This window comes from Lepisma saccharinum, chromosome 16 (assembly GCF_977018435.1).
Source record: "Lepisma saccharinum chromosome 16, izLepSacc3.1, whole genome shotgun sequence".
Taxonomy (NCBI): domain Eukaryota; kingdom Metazoa; phylum Arthropoda; class Insecta; order Zygentoma; family Lepismatidae; genus Lepisma; species Lepisma saccharinum.
In genome coordinates, this window is record NC_139244.1 from 38,478,652 (window position 1) to 38,496,305 (window position 17,654).

At 37.0% G+C, this 17,654-nt stretch overlaps 2 protein-coding genes across 2 annotated transcripts in view; one reads left to right on the forward strand and one right to left on the reverse strand.

Moving 5' to 3' along the window:
- The window catches only part of LOC146000412 (protein cereblon-like), a 70,726-nt gene extending 56,291 nt beyond the window's left edge, over positions 1 to 14,435 (forward strand). The window contains exons 6-8 of the mRNA XM_083138013.1: positions 1,276 to 1,472; positions 5,101 to 5,275; positions 13,945 to 14,435. Of these exons, the coding sequence (XP_082994139.1) occupies positions 1,276 to 1,472; positions 5,101 to 5,269 (366 nt within the window). The 3' untranslated portion in view covers positions 5,270 to 5,275; positions 13,945 to 14,435. The remainder of the gene's footprint in view (positions 1 to 1,275; positions 1,473 to 5,100; positions 5,276 to 13,944) is intronic.
- LOC146000561 (uncharacterized) lies at positions 8,329 to 8,724 on the reverse strand. Its single transcript, XM_083138309.1, has one exon. The coding sequence runs from the start codon at positions 8,722 to 8,724 to the stop codon at positions 8,329 to 8,331; it is 396 nt and encodes a 131-aa protein (XP_082994435.1).
- Positions 14,436 to 17,654: the final 3,219 nt, after the last annotated feature.

The following is a 17,654-nucleotide window of genomic DNA, read 5'->3' on the forward strand; positions in this document are numbered from 1 at the left end:
GCATCGAGCCACATCACTGCTGTTTGTCTGTCCAGTCTTGAGCGAAGAAAAAAAATTGTGTAAGTATGCTATGCCATCTTTCTTATGTATTCATTTCTGAGCAAATATGTCCTCATTTAGTTATTTTAAAGGGAAGATATGAGACTTATAATTCTCAAATAAAAAATGCACAACTATACATCTCAAATTACATCAAAACCAAAAATAAAGTGTATTTTAATTGTATTACTGTCAAAAAATGTGCCTCCCCGATGGCACAGTGGTACTGTCGTTGCCTTGTAATCAAGGGTTCTCAGGTTCGATACCCAGTGGAGCCAAATAGTTGTTCGGATCCCAATTTAAACTGTAGGTCCAGTCCCAATTAGCCTTACTGTGCATAAAGTGGGCTTAAAACACCAAATCAATTAAATCCAATCCAATGTGTAATACCTGGCCAACTAGGTGGCACACTTTTCAATCTTGCCATTGAAGTTTCCAGTTTAGAATAGTCCCAGCCCAGGCAGGGATGTTCTTTGCTAGTATCTATCTCTTCATCAATTTCTTGTAATCATCCCTCATTCTCATTGTAGTCAGTGACAGAATAGTGATGTGAAATAGCAAAAATGCATTCATGAAAGTAATGTTTATATGGAGTGTTCACACTATTGTAATAAATTCAGGAGTTGCTTCATTTCCATAGTTATTTTTTGGATTCATAAAGATTCTTTTAAATGTTAGAAAAACCTTTGGTATTTTAGTGGTATTTTAGTTATTTCATGTCACATTTCTGTTTTTCTGAATTAATCTTGACGCCAAGGACGAATGATAACTTGGAGCACATTTTCTAGAAGTGCTAGTTATTACATAGTTGAAGCTTGAAATGTACATACATTCTATTTATTCCAAGGTGAGAATTAAAAGATAGCTGGGCTATAACCTGCACAACTCTTTAACTCAGTATGTAAACTACAAACACTAAAATACTCTTCAAAATTGTATATACACATCTACTTTTATCCAATTCACAATTGGTACATTCGCAGACTATGTAATATTTTTTGTTCCCTCCGACAGGTGATGTGTCAAAGGTGGTCTTCCTGTGCATCAAAGAGTCAATTAGTGTGAATCCTGTAATGATATTAATGGAAGTAACCTTTTTGACTTTTTTATCTTATGAATATTAAAATTGATTGAAAAACATTCTAATTGGAATTATTTGGAGTGTATTATTCGATACAACTCTTGCACTCATTGCAAAGTCCCAGACTACAGCAGTTCCCCTTTGCATTATTTCAGTGTCAAACACTGTGTTGTCGTGAGTGCCTGAGCAAGATTGCTGACCAGCGGGATGTTTTCTCAATGTCTGCAGAAGGTCCCCAAGGGATGTACGTCAATCCTGGTGGCTACGTGCACGAGACTCTCACTCTGTATCGGGCTAAGGGCTTGCAGCTGTCAGATGATCAGCCATCGACTGAATACAGCTGGTTCCCAGGGTAAGCAAAAGAATGTAGGATGCAGCTTCACACTTGTTCTGATAAATATATATTTTCAGAGATGACTGATCAGGAATATTAATAAAATCAGTATTTTTTATTTCCATAGCTGCAATTTGCGATTATTTTGTTTATCATTATTTCGTTTTTGGGGATGCATGACATGATATTTCCTAACTTAGTAATAACTAATAGTTCTGATCATGTAATTCCAATACTTTTTAAACGTACATTTTCTACATGAATCAAATTCCATACATATCTATGAGCACATACTGAATAAATGTTCTTATTGCTTATTGTGTCTTTTAATCAGAATGATTTTTAAATCTTGCTCCTATGTGCTTAGAATATTAATGTCATCATTTTGAGTAGATCAGGTTTGACTGTTTTAGTATTTCCACACTCCTTTTCTCACTGCAGTACATGTATATAAAGCCAACATCTGTGGCAGAGTGGTTATCACAGTTTGATATGGTGCCAGATATCCCAGGTTCAAATCCCAACCTGGTTATAGGCATTCTTTGTTGGTTACTTCATCAATTTCATCATGTCATCGCACATGCTCATCTTCATGATTAGTCAAAAGTGGCAGAAAAGTGAAGTCAAATAAAATAAATCAACATGTGAAAAAGCACTTTCAAAAGCAGCGTATTTTGCACTTACATGCCCTAATTTATCACAAACTAATAATTTCTGACACTTAAAAAATGTGCTAATTAGTTTCTCCAAGGTTCAAACTTATTGTTTTTCTTGTATGTACGCATTGCTTGCATTGTAGAATTATTTTCCTGTAGTTTACGGTTATTACAAGCCTAAGAAAACAGTTTTTCTTTGTGACGTTTCAGGAGAACACACGCTCTTTTCATCAGACATTTATTTTCATTTTGACTAAAGATACAGTTATAACAATGGTTAGTATTTTTTTAAACAAAAAGAATCCGTTATATAATGGATGTTGTCAATGTTACATTGTTGTAATATAGGAACTTAACTGCGAAAAGAAGCAGTCTGTTTTATTTGTATTTCATTTTGTTTTTAAAAATTATGAATCCCAAATATGATGAGGTAATTCAAATTCATCGTTGTTTTCACAAAGTCTCTTGATGTTTTCTGTTACATTAAATTTAAAAGAACATTGACAACAGATTATTTATAAATCTTACGGATATTGAGGTACCTGATGAGTATATAGAAATTTTTCAATTCGGAATGGAATTTTCAGTTGGTAGTGCTTATATACACAAGGATGATTTTGTGATTTCAATAGAAAAAGCAATGAATTTCTTAGATGATGAGGAGGAAAAGAGAAAATTACGAAGTCTCACACATGATGCTCTTGATGAACGGTTAAGTTTTGAATACAACAGAAGAAATAACAGAGGTCCAAAATACACAGAACGGGAGAAAGAGCATATAAGGTTGGGGGAAAAAGTTCATAGTTTCAAGATCTGGTTGAAAGAAAACGACATTATCTTAATAAAATCGGACAAGGAAAATAAACCTGTCCTTATCCGAATTAAGGACTATAAAGAAAAAATGGAAGAATGTTTCAAAGTAAACAATTTCACAGAAAGCTCTCGAAACCCTATAACTAAAATAATAAATAAGGTAAAGAAAGTAATTGAAAGCAGTATCACTATACCAAGAGAAATGAAGAAAAAACTCATTGTCAAAAATTCAACCCTGCCGATTGCCTTTGGACTACCAAAAACTCACAAACCAGGAACTCCAATACGACCCATCATTGCAACTTTCACACATCCTGCATACAAACTATCCAAATATTTAGTTGAAAGGCTTGCTATAATTAAACAACAAACACCATTCAGTGTTAAAAATGCATATGAAGTGAAACGGAAACTAAAAAATATTGTTTGGAATAATGAGTATCGTATTGCAAGTTTTGATATTGAAAATTTATATCCTAGTGTCCCAATAGAAGGTGGCACAGATGCATTACACAGATGGCTTATTGAGATGAAGGTTAACCCAATAGAATCATGGGAAATGGTTCGATGGTTTACTGTGTGTGCAAATTACAATTACTTTATATTTGATGGCAAAATCTATCGGCAAAGTAATGGTCTATCAATGGGAAACCCAGTATCCAGAATCATCTCCAGCATTTTCCTTCATTACATAGAATCTCCAATTGTTAATGCGATAGGTGCGGATATCAAACTACATCAGATATGTAAATGATGTGCTAATTATTGCTAAAAATGAGAACACCATCATGGACATATTTAAATTGTTAAATGAATCACATCGTCGCATAAAATTCACTTGCGAACCCATGAATAACAATGTAATTTCTTTCCTTGATCTGCAAATTAAGACAACTGACTCAACAATTCAAACATCAGTACATAGGAAAAAATTAGCAACGGAAAAATACATCCATGCCAATTCAGAACATTCACGTATAACAATGGATAACATATTTTTAATTTTTTTCCTGAGAGCGCAAAGACTATGTTCTAATAATAAGGATATCAAAAATGAAGAAGAAAGGCTTTTTAATATAGCAAAAGAAAATGGCTTTCACACTAACAGAATAAACCAAATCAAAAACCAAGTCACAAGAAAACTAGAGGAAAAGAGAAATACAGACAAAGATGAAAAATCTGTTGAAAATAAATTTGTGTGCATTCCATTCCACAAGGGATTCTCACATAAAATTGCAAATATTTTTAGAAGTTTTAATTTCAAAATTGTTTTTAAATCACCAAGAAGTTTGGAATGTACATTTAATGAATTCAAGTTAGAAACTCTCTACCAGATGTGGAAACCACAGGAATATATAATATAAGTTGTTCATGTTCAAAGGATTATGTGGGACAAACAGCAAGGAAAATGGCAATAAGATGGCATGAACACGATTTGGACATTATAAATCTTAACCCAAGAACAGGTTTGTCAACTCATATCATCGAAGAGAAGCATTTGATTAAAAAGAGAAGGGATTTAAAAAGATTAACGGGAAACACAGAGTTGAATGTCTGGGAAGCTTCGTTCATTGCAGAAGAACACTGGAATAAATTAAATAATGAAAATGGTAACATAGATCCAGTATGGAGTTTTCTTTTTCACAAATGGAGTAAGCCACCATCTTTAAAATTTAATGTAACAGAAAACATCAAGAGAATTTGTAAAAACAATGATGAATTTGAATTACCTGATCATATTTGGGCTTCATAATTTAAAAAAAAAATGAAATAAAAATAAAACAGACTGCTTCTTTTCACAATTAAGTTACTATATTACAACAATGTAACATTGACAACATCCATTATATAACGAATTCTTTTTGTTTAAAAAATTAGTAACCATTGTTATAACTGTAGCTTTAGTCAAAATGAAAATAAATGTCTGATGAAAGGAGCGTGTGTTCTCCTGAAACGTCACAAAGAAAAACTATTTTCTTATGCTTGTAATAACCATAAACTACAGGAAAATAATTCAAATTCAATTCTACACTCATTTTGAATACTCATCCTCCTGTAGAACCTGCAAGATATTACAGTCCCAGTTTAGTTGGCACTAACCTGGGTAAAATTGTCAAAGTTCTTGCAGTGCATTCAGCATTATCTGTATATGTAAAAACTGTTTTCTTTTTCCCAAGGTATGCATGGACCATTGCGGAGTGCAGGTCTTGCTGGAGCCACATGGGCTGGCGTTTCACGGCCACCTCCAAGCAGCTCAAGCCAGAGAAGTTCTGGGGCCTCTTTCGGAAATCTCTGATGGCCAAGCTACAAGCAAAGAAGGATGGGGAGATGCGACCTGTTATATGATTTCCGGTATTTACATGCTGTTTATTTTTACTGAAATACAACACCTTAATTGTTAATGTGCATTAAAACTGTTGATTCACATGCAAAGGCATGTTGCAATAAACTGTGTTCATAATTATCATTTTTATGTTCATTGTTTTAAATAATACTGTGTTGTGTTCTGATATAATATTTTGTAATACCATATTCACCGCATAACCGTCGCAATTTTTTTTGCAAATAAGTGGGGTGCGACCTTTATGTGAAGCTTTTTTTTTTTTTTTTTTTTTTTTTAGAAAATGTACTGGCATTAACAGGACTTCAAAATCATTTATTACCAGGTAAACTGTCTTTGGGCAAGATATTGTGCACAGAATACGTTAAAATTGAATAGTTCAAATCGACACATATCATTTCTTTGTAACAGTTTAGCGAATATTTTTCCCATCTGAAAGAAATTAACACATTAGTTGTTATTAATATGTGCATTATAGCCGAAATAGTACACTTGAGAGAATTTACTACAGTGTTACGAAGTACGGACTTACAAAACATAATCTTCTGTGTCCAAAATATTCTGTGCCGCTATTATTTCTTTCAATATCTCGTGCGACGATTACACAATGAAATGTTATAAACCAATTTTTGGACTGAAAATACAGGGTGCGACCATTATGCGATGGTGACGATTACTTGCTGAAATACTGTAATTAACTGAAGCAAGTGCAAATTAAATCTTCTCTAGAAAGTATTCTGGTATAAACTGTAAACAGGATTTCTCTGTAAAAAAGAAAGAATGACATTAGGTATCATTCTGTATAATCTATCGATCACTATCAATTATTCACAACATCTGTTAGATATTGCTATCAGTTATTCACAACATCTGTTAGATATTGCTATCAGTTATTCACAACATCTGTTAGATATTGCTATCAGTTATTCACAACATCTGTTAGATATTGCTATCGGTTATTCTCAACATCTGTTAGATATTGCTATCGGTTATTCACAACATCTGTTAGATATTGCTATCAGTTAGTCACAACATCTGTTAGATATTGCTATCGGTTATTCACAACATCTGTTAGATATTGCTATCAGTTATTCTCAACATCTGTTAGATATTGCTATCAGTTTTTTACAACATGTGTTAGAAATTTGTATTAGTTATTCACATGTGTTAGAAATTATTATCAGTTATTCACATGTGTTAGAAATTGGTATCAGTTATTCCATGTGTTAGAAATTGCTATCAGTTATTAACAACATGTTTTAGAAAATTCTTAGTTTTTGCTGGTATATGTTTTGCTCACTACATGTGCCAGACTGTAACACATCATGTTACATCAATTTTGTAGCTTCAGAAAATATGTGAACTAAAGAACCCCCTTTCCTGTTGGACTTGTCAGCCAAAAACTAATGCAGATTGGAGGAATTTTAGAGCATTCCTTCATCTACTGTTTAACCCTTTCTCAAACTGCATAATTTTAGCTACAAGATAGTTGTAACTGTTCCTTGATGAAGAGTAATGTTTGTTATTTGAAACATTCTGTAGGTATCTTCATTCCTTTGTTATAAATCAAAATATTAGCCCAAGTATTTTTATGTTACGGGACTTTAGGCATGTTAAGATATTAATGTGCACTTGAAACATGCTATTATGCATTTCCCCCCTGAAATAAATATTGATAATGGACAGTCCCTCCATGTTTGGCTTATACTGCTTTAGCAACTAAAAACCAAGCAGTTGCAGACAAGGTTGTTGCGATTATGCATAAAAAAGAAGTTTTCTACATGACACACAAATTACAGTACACGTAAAATACGTATAAAACGTAAAGTATGTAAAAAAATAAAATCAAACATAAAAATTAAAAGAAACCATATTTTTTGTGATGGTTATTGTTATGTATAGCAGTTGGCAGTGGCAGAAAACAAGAAAGGCTTTAAAAAACTTTCCTTTCGAATTTGTATGTGCTGTTGGAATTTTCACATTCATATCATAATTATCCTATGCAAGTGTCATGATTCACGTGCATATATGTTTTAATCCTAGCCTTTGTATTCACACTGGAAAAGCCGACTATTTTGATAATTTATTAGGCAAATTCATAACTCGGCAATGCTGTGAAATGAAGTGATTGGAACAATCAAAATAAAACATCCCTCACTTTTGACATCTATGCTTGCCAGAATTTGAAGCTGTTACTAAATCTTTGAAATCCAATTAAAATAAACTGTCCTTAATCATTATGTTACAAATAAAATTACTTGTGCAAGACATATATATCAACAGGTTTCTCAATTTTTAAAAATATGTGAAAGAACAGTTCCATTTTAAAGAAATTGTTAGGGAGGGTGTGAGGTGGCTATATAAACAATCGTCAGAAAATAATGATTTTATGCTGAAATATGTAAGAAAATTAAAGTTCAAAATGTAAAATGTAATATAATTAGTTTTTATGTTACTTAGCCTTCTCAACAATGCTGGTCCATTCTTGTGTATCTTGCCCTTTTTGTCTCCATCTTCTTATCCCCAGTGTTCTGATGTCTCTCTCCACATCATCTGTCCATTGTATCCTAGGTTGCCCTCCTCTTCGCCTGCCTTCAGGTTTTGCGGAGAATACTTTCTTTACTACTCTTGTCATTATTCATTCTAATAAGATATCCTGCCCAGCTCAATCTCCTTGCCTTGATTTCATATATAATATCAGGAGATTTATATAATTCCTTCAATTCATGATTATAAAGTATTCTCCATCCTTCACCATCATATTTTGGTCCGAATATTTTTTGGAGTATTTTCCTTTCCTAAGTCATCGGCATCAATGATGATCTCTCCGTGAGTGTCCAGGTTTCACTTCCATACAGTATTGTTGGTTGGATCGTTGTCTTATACTCTGTGTTTTAAAGCCGTCGATAGTCGTATATTCCGAAATATATCCACAAAGGCATGGAGACATTTGTTGCCTGCTGATTTTTTCCTTTGATATTAAGTTCTACTTTATTTTGTTGAGCCATTGATGATCTCAGATATTTGAAGGCTTCCACCTCTTCATAATTTTGGTCACCAATCTTTACTTCTCAGTCAGTCTCATGTATTTTGTTTTCATTACATTCTTTTCTAATCCAACTCCTTTAACTGCTTCTTCAATTGTCAACATAACATCCTCTACAGAACTTTGACTTCTTTTCAAAACAGCTATGTCTGCATAAGCAAGGCACTGGTTCATTCTATTGAAAAATATTCCTGGGGATCGGATTTTAACATTTCGTATGACCTTTTGTAGACATAATATGAAGAGTGCTGTGGAAACGGCATCTCCTTGTCGAACTCCAGTTACTGTTTCAAACGTGTCTGACAGTTTATTTTGAATTTTATCTTCATTAAGTGTCTTAGTAAGAGACATTTTAGTTAGATTTACTAATTTGTCTGATATTCCAAATTCTTTTATAATCTCATACTCATACATTTGGGATCTATTTCCACTATCAAAGGCTTATTTAAAGTCATGTACAATTGGTGCACTGTTATATTATACTAGCTGATTACCCAGCATTGCCCGGGTATTTATTTATGACACTCTTGCATTAGACAGGAAAATAATGAATTCTAACTATAGTGTAAAATATAACAAATGTTAAATGTGCTGCAAAAACTATTGATTCGACACTAATCTAGGTCATTTGTGGCATTTTATTTTTTACCCCCTCTCACCCTCCATACCGATAGGTGATGAAATTAGAGTTGAACTGCATTGGTAGTGTCACGAAAACTATGTATTCCATTCGCAACACAGCCTGAATGTTAGGCAACCCAAGAAATACTATTGTTGTGCAGATTGCATAGAGTCACAGATGTCTGTCTGTGCTGAATTTAATATCGGTGGTTCTCGATTATTTTTACATGTCAACCCTTCCCACCCCATCCCTAGGGGTGCCAGGGGTGTCTTACCCCCACAGTATTTCTTTCCAGATTGCAAGTAATACGTGTACCAAGTTTGGTTGAAATTGCTCCAGGTGTTCGAGAGTTATGCCAGAACAAACAAATATACACAACCACACACACATACATCCATTTTACAAGGGTTGTTCAAGGTTGACCGGGACTTTTATTTCTGCAGAGGAAATAGGTAGCAGAAGAAACACCAAACTATGTCAGTTTTTCAAAGTATTCTCCGTGCGCACCGTGGCACCGTTGCCATCGTTCTGGCAACTCCCGAATTCCTTTGGCATAGAAAGAACTTGGTTGTTGTCGTAGCCACTGGAGGACATCGCTCCGCAGTGCTTCGTCTGTCGTGAATTTCTTCCCTCCCAGGTGGTCTTTAAGGGGTGCAAACAAATGATAATCACTGGGGGCTAAATCCAGACTGTGGGGGGGATGGGGCAGAACTTCCCAGTGCATGTCGGCCAGAGTTGTTGTTGTCACATTGGTCGTGTGAGGGCGGGCATTGTCATGGAGAAGAATGACATTTCCAGACAACATCCCATTTCTTTTCTTGCGAATGGACTTTCGTACATCACCACTCAACAATGTGGAGTAATACTGGGCATTAATCGTGCTCCCTTTGTCCAGAAAATCCACATGGATAACGCCCTTCATGTCCCAGAAGACACTTGCCATGATCTTTCCAGTGGACGGCTGCGTTTTGCTTTTCTTGGGGGGCGGGGAACCATTCGTACACTCTTGTCCGCAACATTGTTTGTTCACCATACTGTGCTTGCAATCGTCTGAAAATCTCAGCTGGTTTCACTTTCTCCTTCACGAGAAATTTGATTACACACTGCTGCTCCACGGCCACAGACACACTGCTTGCCGCCATGTTCGCTGCAACTGCTGCGCATGCGCGAAATACATCATGCCGGGTGCTAGTTACTCGCGAAGGAATATATTACATCACCTGCACGTTTCATCATGATCGGGCTATTTATCGATTTTTTACGTACGAAAATCCCGGTCAACCTTGAACGACCCTTGTATATATATATATAGATAGATTCAAATGCTTTCTCCAAAATTCGTCTAAGGGTGAAGATTTGATCTGTGGTGGAGCATCCTTGCCTAAACTCACATTTATATTCTCCTATAACCTCCTCGATGTATACCTTCAATTTCCCAGCCAGAACATTGGTAAAAATTTTGTAATAACATTATTCCCCTGTACTTTTCACAGTTCAGTTTACTTCATTTTTTTATGAATGGGGCATATTAGTCCTATGCACCATTCTTCAGGTTTTTTTTTTCAAATCATGCTTGCAAGTTTATAGATGGACTTCCACAATTGCATGCCTCCTTTCTTTATCATCTCTGCAGTCATACTGTCCTCACCAGGGCTCTATTATTCTTGAAGTTTCTAATTATTTGGTTAATTTCTCCTACTGTGGGTTCGTTAATAAACTGTTGGGGACCAAAATATTGCTTACATTCTGTATCATTTCTACTTGCGAATCTATTCAAAAGTTACTATTCTATCACTTCTCCACACACTAACTTCTCAGTTTTACCTTGACATGCTACCATTCTAGTCTGATAACCCCTTTTTATTCTTCTCATTCCTTCATAAAATTTTCTAGCATAATTTCTGAGGTACATTCTTTGCATCTCTTCCCAACATTCTCTTCTTGGATCTTTTTCTTCATTCGTAAAATTTTACAAGCATTTCTCCGAGCTTCACTGTAATTCTTTTTTTACTTGTTCTAGTTTGTTTTTTTGCTTCATTGCTTCATCTATGACCTTCTTACAATCCTCATCATACCACTCGTTTCTCTTCTGTTGCTTCGTCTTATCAAGATTGTCATCTGCTGCTACTTGAATGTTCTGCCTGATGTTTAGCCATAATCTCTCTACTGCCTCGTTCTCATCAGTTTTCTAGTTGTTGTTCTATGCTACTTCTATATTCTCTGACATTGCAAATTTTTGAGTTTTTCATAATCATATTTGATATTCCTTTTTCCTATTTTCTTTCCAATTGTTGATATCCTTGAGTGATTGATTGATTGATTGATTTGGTGTTTTAAGTCTACTTTATGCACAGTAAGGCTAATCGGGACTGGACCTACAGTTTAAAGTGGGATCCGAACCACTGGGTATCGAACCCGGGACCCCTTGATTACAAGGCGACAACTCTACCACTGGATATCCTTGAGTGGTATTTAATTCTGATCATAAAATGGTCAGAGTCGATATCTGCACCTCTACAACTCCTGACATCTGTTATGTCAGATGTGTGTCTCATGGCAATGATAGCATAATCAATCTGATTTTTTGTTGAGCCATCAGGAGACACCCATGTTTTCTTGTGAATGTTCTTATGTGGGAAAGTTCTGCTGCTTATTTTTAAAGTTATTTGTAATCGCAAAGCTAATTAACCTTAAGTCATTATCATTTGATTCATTATGTAGACTGTGACTTCCAACATTTCTATACTCCATGTCCTTCCCTACTTTAAGATTTAGGTCTCCCATAATAATCTTGATGTCATGATTTGTGCTCTTTGATATGTAGCTTCCATCTTGGCATAAAATACATCCTTAACATTTTCTTCCTACTCTCATGCACACAAATAAAAGTGGTGTTAAAGAATTTTCCCTTCATCCTCAGACAATGCATACGTTCATCTACTGCTTCAAAGTTGATAACAAGGTTTTTTTTTTTTATTGCACCGCAAAACCAGTTGCAAAGATATTTGCTTCCTTGCTGCCACTGTAGAAGAACACATAGTCATCGTTTTCAAAGATGTCAATTCCTTTCCATCTCATTTCTTGGAGGGCTGTAATATGTACTCTATATTTATGAAGTTCATTTGTTAGATTTTTTAGTGCACCAGCTCTACAGAGGCTGTTCAGCGTATATGTGACCAAATTGTACTTTCCAAATAGTTACGAAAATCTGTGGCGCCAGGTGCGACAATGCTGGATGTGTCTCCCCTGGTTCCGAACAATGGCCCGGCAACGTAGTTTCAATTGCAGAAGGCTTCGTTGGAGAACTACGAGGGGTTTCTTGTTCCATTCCTCTTGCACAGCTTTCCAGAGTCCATTCACAGTTGACATGTCTTTTGCCTAAACCCTTTTTAAGCAGTCCAAATCCACAAAAGTCCATTGAACTTTCCATCTGGAGACTTCACAGGTATATCGTTGCAAGGTATGGCCTGTATTCCAGTAGCCTCCTTCATATCCTGGTAGAATGCGAGGGTGTGTGATGTCTTGCATTCCCGTCAGTGGGCATCAGTAAGGTGATGACCGCTAGCCTTGAACACCTTTCCAAGATTTAGTTGTTGGCGCAAGGTGTGGTTATCAGTTCCCAAAGACACATTTAGACGATTCACCATCTGTCTTTGGGTTGGGGGATTCTCTTGCATGGCCATTCTGCGAATTTTCGCCTGCATACTGGTGGTGGCTTGTGTGCACGGTCGTGTTCTCACGGCCATGGAATCCTTATACTTCCGATCACATTCTTGATTAAAGTCAAACTAACGTCACAATCCTTGCTCTTACACTGCTTCCTGATCATTGACACACTGAACTTTGCATCGTAAAGGGCTACAGCATAACCCTCCCAAAAGCAACTAAGTTTTGGTGGCATTTTCGGCCAAGCGAGAAAACACAAACACTTGGAAAAGTTTTACAATGTACTCCTCCCAAAAGCGGCTCAGTTTGGGTGGAATTTTTGGCCCAGCAAGGAAACACAACCACTCTCTAACAGCTCACACACTACACTGACAATCGTGCCCAACCAAGGTCGGGTGAGTTCATTTTGCACATGGGGGGAAGGAATCGCATTTGGTCAAACATACACTGAACAGCCTTCTGTATGTAGACTTCTTACATTCCAAGTAGTTAGTATCCAATCATGTACCTTGTTCATTGTCTTTTTCGTTTTCCATAATGACTTCTGGCATTGCTCTATTGACTTCTGAATAAGGTGCTTTTTATGGGGTAGGGCTGTCAACCTTATGCCCAACCGCCACACTAGAGGACTGAATTCTCTGTCAGCGTTACTTTCCCCTCGGACAACTGACTTCACCGTGCCTACAGAGTTCATTCCACGCTTTTGGTTTTCGGTCAGGGTATCCTTCCCTTAGCCTTTGGGGATGGCTCCCCCTTGCAAGGCAGCAGGGGCAGTGCGTATTCGATGGTGGCACTTTCTTGCCATGTCAGTGGGCTTTTCTGAGGATGGTCCTGCCAAAGATCATCCTCTCCAAACCTTGATAACACTGACACCTCAGTCCGAGACTGCTTATTTGGCTATGCCTTATTCGCAGCTGACAACAATATCTGGTGGCTGTTCGCTTCCAGGGACCCACCCAGTGGATGATGCTCGCCTCGATAAAAAGCTCCATGAGCTACCGATGGGTTTTAAGTTACTAATTTAAGAAAGAAAATTAGTATTTTTACATCTGCGTACTTCTATGCAAAGTAAATTACGCGTAACTTACATAAAAAATGTAACAAGTAAATTACCGTGCCAACCCTGATGACACAGCAGACAACCAAACAACATCGGTGTAACAGTACAAACCGGAAATGTGCAAAGCGAAGTATTACGAGTTCTGATGTGGATGGTCTCACTGACATTACCCGAATAAAATAAGCAAATACACAGACACATTTCATGTGTATGTTAATTATTTAGTGCAATTAGATTTTGATTTTGTATGAAAAAAAAACCTAGATTTTTTCTCTTTCTTCCGCAGGTGCTGATGTCTTGTTTGTGAAAGATCTGCTCCAGAGGGAACAGAAAAAATGGTCCATGTCTGTGATTGCTCTTGGTGAATCTGCTGACGAATCTTTTTGAGGTGGGATGCAGTTTTTGCACTCTATGCGACCACTAGTACTCTATGTGAGTTCCTTTGATATGGTTGTAGTTTTATATTTAATAAGAAAATCGACTCGCACATAAATTACAGTTAAGACACGTGTTGTGTGGAAAGATCATATAGAAGATTTATGAGTGTTTTCCCCCCACATTTCTATAAAATAATTTCCCTTCTTTTTTCCCTTTGAATGTAGAATTTTACTTAGTCCATTAAGTATTAATAGGGAAGTATTATGAAAACATGAGACAGAGTTACAATATATATATTTACTACTTGTATAAAGAGACCTAGGTACCACCCCATGATTTCTAACTGGATATTTGCTTTTGCTTGAACTATACTTATACCAGTTGAGTAGTACAGCAAAGAGAATTCCACGCCCGAAAATGAGGTATAGTGAGGTACACAGTGTTGCCAACCTCTTACTCGAAAAAATAACCAAGGTTTTTCTTTTTCGGTCTAACCTAACCTCAAACAAGGAGCTGGCAACCTTGCTTGAGGCTTTTCTCGCAGTGTTGCCAGCTGGGGCTCGGTGGGGCTCAGTGCCAACCTCTTACTCGAAAAGTTACCAAGGTTTTTATTTCTTGGGCTAATCTAACCTAACGCGAGGAGCTGGCAATCTTGCTTGAGGCTTTTCTCGCAGTGTTGCCAGCTGGGGCTCGGTGGGGCTCGCAGTGTTGCCAACCTCTTACTCGAAAAAATGACCAAGGTTTTTATCTTGGTCTAACCTAACCTCAAGCAAGGAGCTGGCAATACTGCTTGAGGCTTGTCTTGCAGTGTTGCCAATATTTTACTCGAAAAGTTACCAAGGTTTTTATTTTGGTCTAACCTAACCTAAGGCAAGGAGCTGGCAATCTTGCTTGAGGCTTGAGGCTTGCTTTAATTAATTGCATAAATCAAGGTTGCCAACCTACTGGTATTTCTACCATGGTTTTTTTACAAAAAAAAGAGAGAGGGGGAAGAGTTAAACAACCGACAATGCTGCCAACACCTACCTATAGTTTTTCTTACTTGATAAGGGTTTAGCCAATTTATACACTGGCGTAACATACACACACTGTGCAATAGAGCCGGCAACAAATATATACTGCCGTAAAAGAGAGATGGCAACACAGTGCGTGTGTGCGTGTATAATATGTAGCATTATTAACTAGAGTGTGTTGGCAACCTACCTGCAATTAAAAAAAAACTAGAGACGTCAATGTTGCCGTAAGATAAAGAGGGAGACTAAGCTGGCAACAGTGGTGAGCGAATATGCCTTATTTCCAAGTTCTGGGCGTCAATGTATATCGGGATTTTTGTAAAAATCTTATCGCGGGAACGATGTGCTGCACATGCATATGCGCGCACCTGTATTGTGACGCAAACAAACAAATAAATAATTGTTGTTTTTTAGGATTTCTGGCCCCTAACCCCGCCAGGGTGCGTGGTGCCCAACCCAAAAAGGTTCTAATGGCTGCGGCTCTAGATAACCACACCTCTGTAGGGTTTCACGTGTTGTTTTTTTAATTTGCGCATCGAACTAATTTATATTGGATTTTGATCGTAGTGTGCAGTGTTAATTTGATCAGAGGTGCCTTATCGGCTGGATTGTTGTTATTCTGCAGCACCCTCGAGGTGAAATCCAAATTGTACATGTGCTTGTCGAAATGCTTTTGTATGCGTGGAAGGGTGTGCTTGGACCAGTGGGGAAATTTATTTTTTGCACCGAGGTCTGTCGCGGAAGTCTTCGTGCTCGAATTGTGCGAGGGGGTTGTCGTCGAAGATTCGTCCAATAGGAGTTGGCAACACTGACTAGTTGCTTCACAATTTTTTTGTTTTTAAATATATGATATTTCACAGGCGAGGCTAACCTACAAGTTACAAGTTGACGGCGTAATTTTCTATAAGATGATAAGTATGCAATAAGATGAAGAAGACGCTAACTGGCAATAGTGGTGTTAATGTTTCCAGCTTTCTACCCCCTCTCACCGGGCCTCCTCCCCCTATGGCGCAGTGGTATTTAAGGATTCGATACTCGCACAAGTGGTTTTTGAAACTGTAGGTCCACCCCTGATTAGTCTTACTTACAGGGGGGCTCTTGTAAACACCACGGGGGCGAAAAAAAAAGCATACTTCTGTTTTTCCATATGTATGTATGTATGTAATGCGATTTGTGTGGGGGTCAAAATTTTGAATTTACGGCTTAATTAATCTGCATGAATGCTTAATGTTTGATTTTTTTTATTTCTAGTTCGATATGAGATACACACAATTTTATTTTTTGAAGTACAGTTAATATTACCTAGTTCGGGTTAAGCTGTAACATACAACTAGCGATCGACACGACCACCTGACACACAGACAGAGAGAGTGTGAGCAAATTCAAAGTGTGATCTATTGTGAACTAAACTAACCTCACTCACCCACCCACATATAGTTTTACAGGTAACTCAAAAAGCAGAAAGTAGTATATAGCATGACAGGTCGATCTATTGGAAACTAAACTAACCTCACTCGCCCACCCACATATAGTCTTACAGGTGACTCAAAGGCAGAAAGGCAGCTATATCACTTGTAAGGGCCAACACACAAGATCTATTGCAAACTAAATTAACCTACGACATAAGCCATGGACACATTTTCCAGACAGGGTATAAGCAACTCACCTCTTGCAATTGTATAACGGGGAAAATTAACCTACAGCTGGCAACACTGTTTGAGTTGCTTTCGACGAGCCAAACTTACACTTTGCAAATAGGCTCTACAGCTAGAAGCTTGAAACATATATCTTCGCAGAGTATGCCAACTTACCTTATGTAAAAATATTACCTAGTACAGTTAAGCTGTGACATACAACTAACGATCGACACGACTACCTGACACACATACGGAGAGAGTGAGACAGCTTATACGCAATATATTCCTACACATGTACTGGGTTTAAAAGGTAATTTGCAACAACTATTTCACTCACTCCCTATCAAAATCTTCTAACCACATGTTTTTGATACTTGCTGCCAGAACATGGTGGTTTTAGACTGTAAATTCAACCCGATTATTCTATTTGTGCATGATGCCTGCATTTGGAATATTTAATTTTTGGCATACGGTATTTTGCGTGCTCCAGTAACCTTGCGCTCGATTCACGGAAGCTATGACGTGTATTTCCTGTTTCGCGAACATGCGAGAATTTTTCACAATAGATAATATATTGCAAGAGCGAGTTGTTTGTGTATATAAATCTAGCTTTGGAAATGGACATGAATATAATGTCAAAAATTATTGCATAACTTAAAAATATTGATATTTATTGCACTAGCAAAAGTAAATGCGCCCCCCTCAGCTGTTAGGTTAAACAGCATAAATATTTTACTACTGATAGCAAGTATTGTCATATGGACAAAACAGATCTAGTAATGAGCTGTCTTGCTAGTCTCTCGAGTGAAGGAATATGATGCTACTATAAACTGTAAACAAGATATACAACCTCTGGCATGAGATGCACGAGACTTATGAACCTCGACCTATAGAGTTGTACAATGGATGTTTTTTGTTAAGCATAGCGGTGTGTTTTTTGTTTATTTCAATGTCATCGAGCGTGCATG

Coding starts and splice junctions, on each gene's coding strand:
- LOC146000561 (XM_083138309.1), bottom strand. CDS start 8,724: ATGTATGAGTATGAGATTATAAAAGAATTTGGAATATCAGACAAATTA.